The sequence below is a fragment of the Rutidosis leptorrhynchoides genome, chromosome 4, assembly GCF_046630445.1.
Source record: "Rutidosis leptorrhynchoides isolate AG116_Rl617_1_P2 chromosome 4, CSIRO_AGI_Rlap_v1, whole genome shotgun sequence".
NCBI classification, from domain to species: domain Eukaryota; kingdom Viridiplantae; phylum Streptophyta; class Magnoliopsida; order Asterales; family Asteraceae; genus Rutidosis; species Rutidosis leptorrhynchoides.
The window spans coordinates 543,971,398-543,972,818 of NC_092336.1; the positions used below are offsets into that span (position 1 = coordinate 543,971,398).

General features: G+C 36.2%; 1 protein-coding gene across 1 annotated transcript; it reads left to right on the forward strand.

The window, feature by feature from the left end:
• Window positions 1–238: 238 nt before the first annotated feature.
• LOC139842650 (uncharacterized) lies at window positions 239–1,063 on the forward strand. Its single transcript, XM_071832767.1, has one exon. It carries the CDS (start codon window positions 239–241, stop codon window positions 1,061–1,063), a length of 825 nt encoding a protein of 274 aa, XP_071688868.1.
• The last annotated feature ends 358 nt before the right edge of the window (window positions 1,064–1,421 follow it).

Genomic DNA, 1,421 nt, shown 5'->3' on the forward strand with positions numbered 1-1,421 from the left:
GTATAAAGGTTCTATCTCCTTTTAACCTTCGTGTTTTACTTCGTTTCAAATATCTTTTTCCAAAATGAAGCTTATGACATTAAACATTAGAGGGCTGGGTATTGATGACAAAAAGAAATTTAATTGGTTTTAAAAAATTTGTTTTCAACAAAAACCTAATATAATTGCACTTCAAGAAACAAAAGCGGAAAAAATCTCGAAACAATGGATAGAAAAGATTTGGGGTAGCTGTGATTACATGTATGCCTTTAAAAAAGAAATAGGTAATTTGGGCGGGATTCTAACGGTCTGGGACCCTAATATTTTTACTGCTAACTGTGTTATTGAAAAGGACTCCTTTATTGCGATAAAAGGACTTTGGAAAGATGTAGGTACTGAGCTCATTTTGGTGAACATATACGGACCACAAACTGAGATTGCTAAAAAGAAAATGTGGTTTGACCTTTCCGAGTTATTGAAGTATAATAATGCAATGTGGGTTTTACTTGGGGATTTCAACGAAGTTCGATTTTTCACCGAAAGAAAGAACACAGAATTTTGCGAGAGAAATGCTAAATATTTCAATGAGTTCATTAAGGATAATGCTTTACTTGATTTGCCGTTAGGCGGAAGAACCTACACTCGTATCAGCGACGATAGCCAAAAATTTAGTAAGCTTGATCGTTTCCTCGTTTCGGAGAATTTTATTGAAAATTGGCCAAGTGCCAATGTCACGATCATAGACAAGAAGCATACAGACCACTGTCCGTTAATTTTAAAAGACGGTGACGTTGATTTTGGACCCAAACCGGTAAAAGTCTTCGATGAATGGTTGAAACATAAAGAGTCCTATGATATCATAAAAGTAGCATGGAATACAAAAGTCAAAAGTTACAGACCAGACTGCATATTTCATGACAAACTAAAATTGGTTAAACAAGAACTCGAGAAATGGTATTCCACCTCACATGGCAAACTAGGAATCGAAATCGAGGAATTAACAACGGTTGTAAATGAATGGGAAAAGAAAGCCGAGACCTCTGAACTTAGCGAAGCTCAACATAATAAATGGATGGCTGACTGAGAACTGCTTTTATAAAAGGAAAAAACACAAGTCGAGATGCTCAAACAAAAGGCTAGATATAAGTGGGCACTCGAAGGAGACGAAAATAGCAGATTTTTTCATTCATATATATGTTGAAGAAATCAAAAAAACAACATACATGGTGTAAACAACGCAGGGGTATGGACTTCTAACCCTTCAAAAATAAAAACTGAAGCTTTCAATTTTTTTCAGGGCCTTTTCGAGAAAAACAAAGCCGAGTCTTGGATGTTAAATAATTGGGATGGCTCGAAACTGGAAGATCGAATGGCCTCAGATTTAGAAACCCGAGCAATCAAAGGGTGTGGAAAAAATAAAGCACCTGGCTCAGACGGCTTTA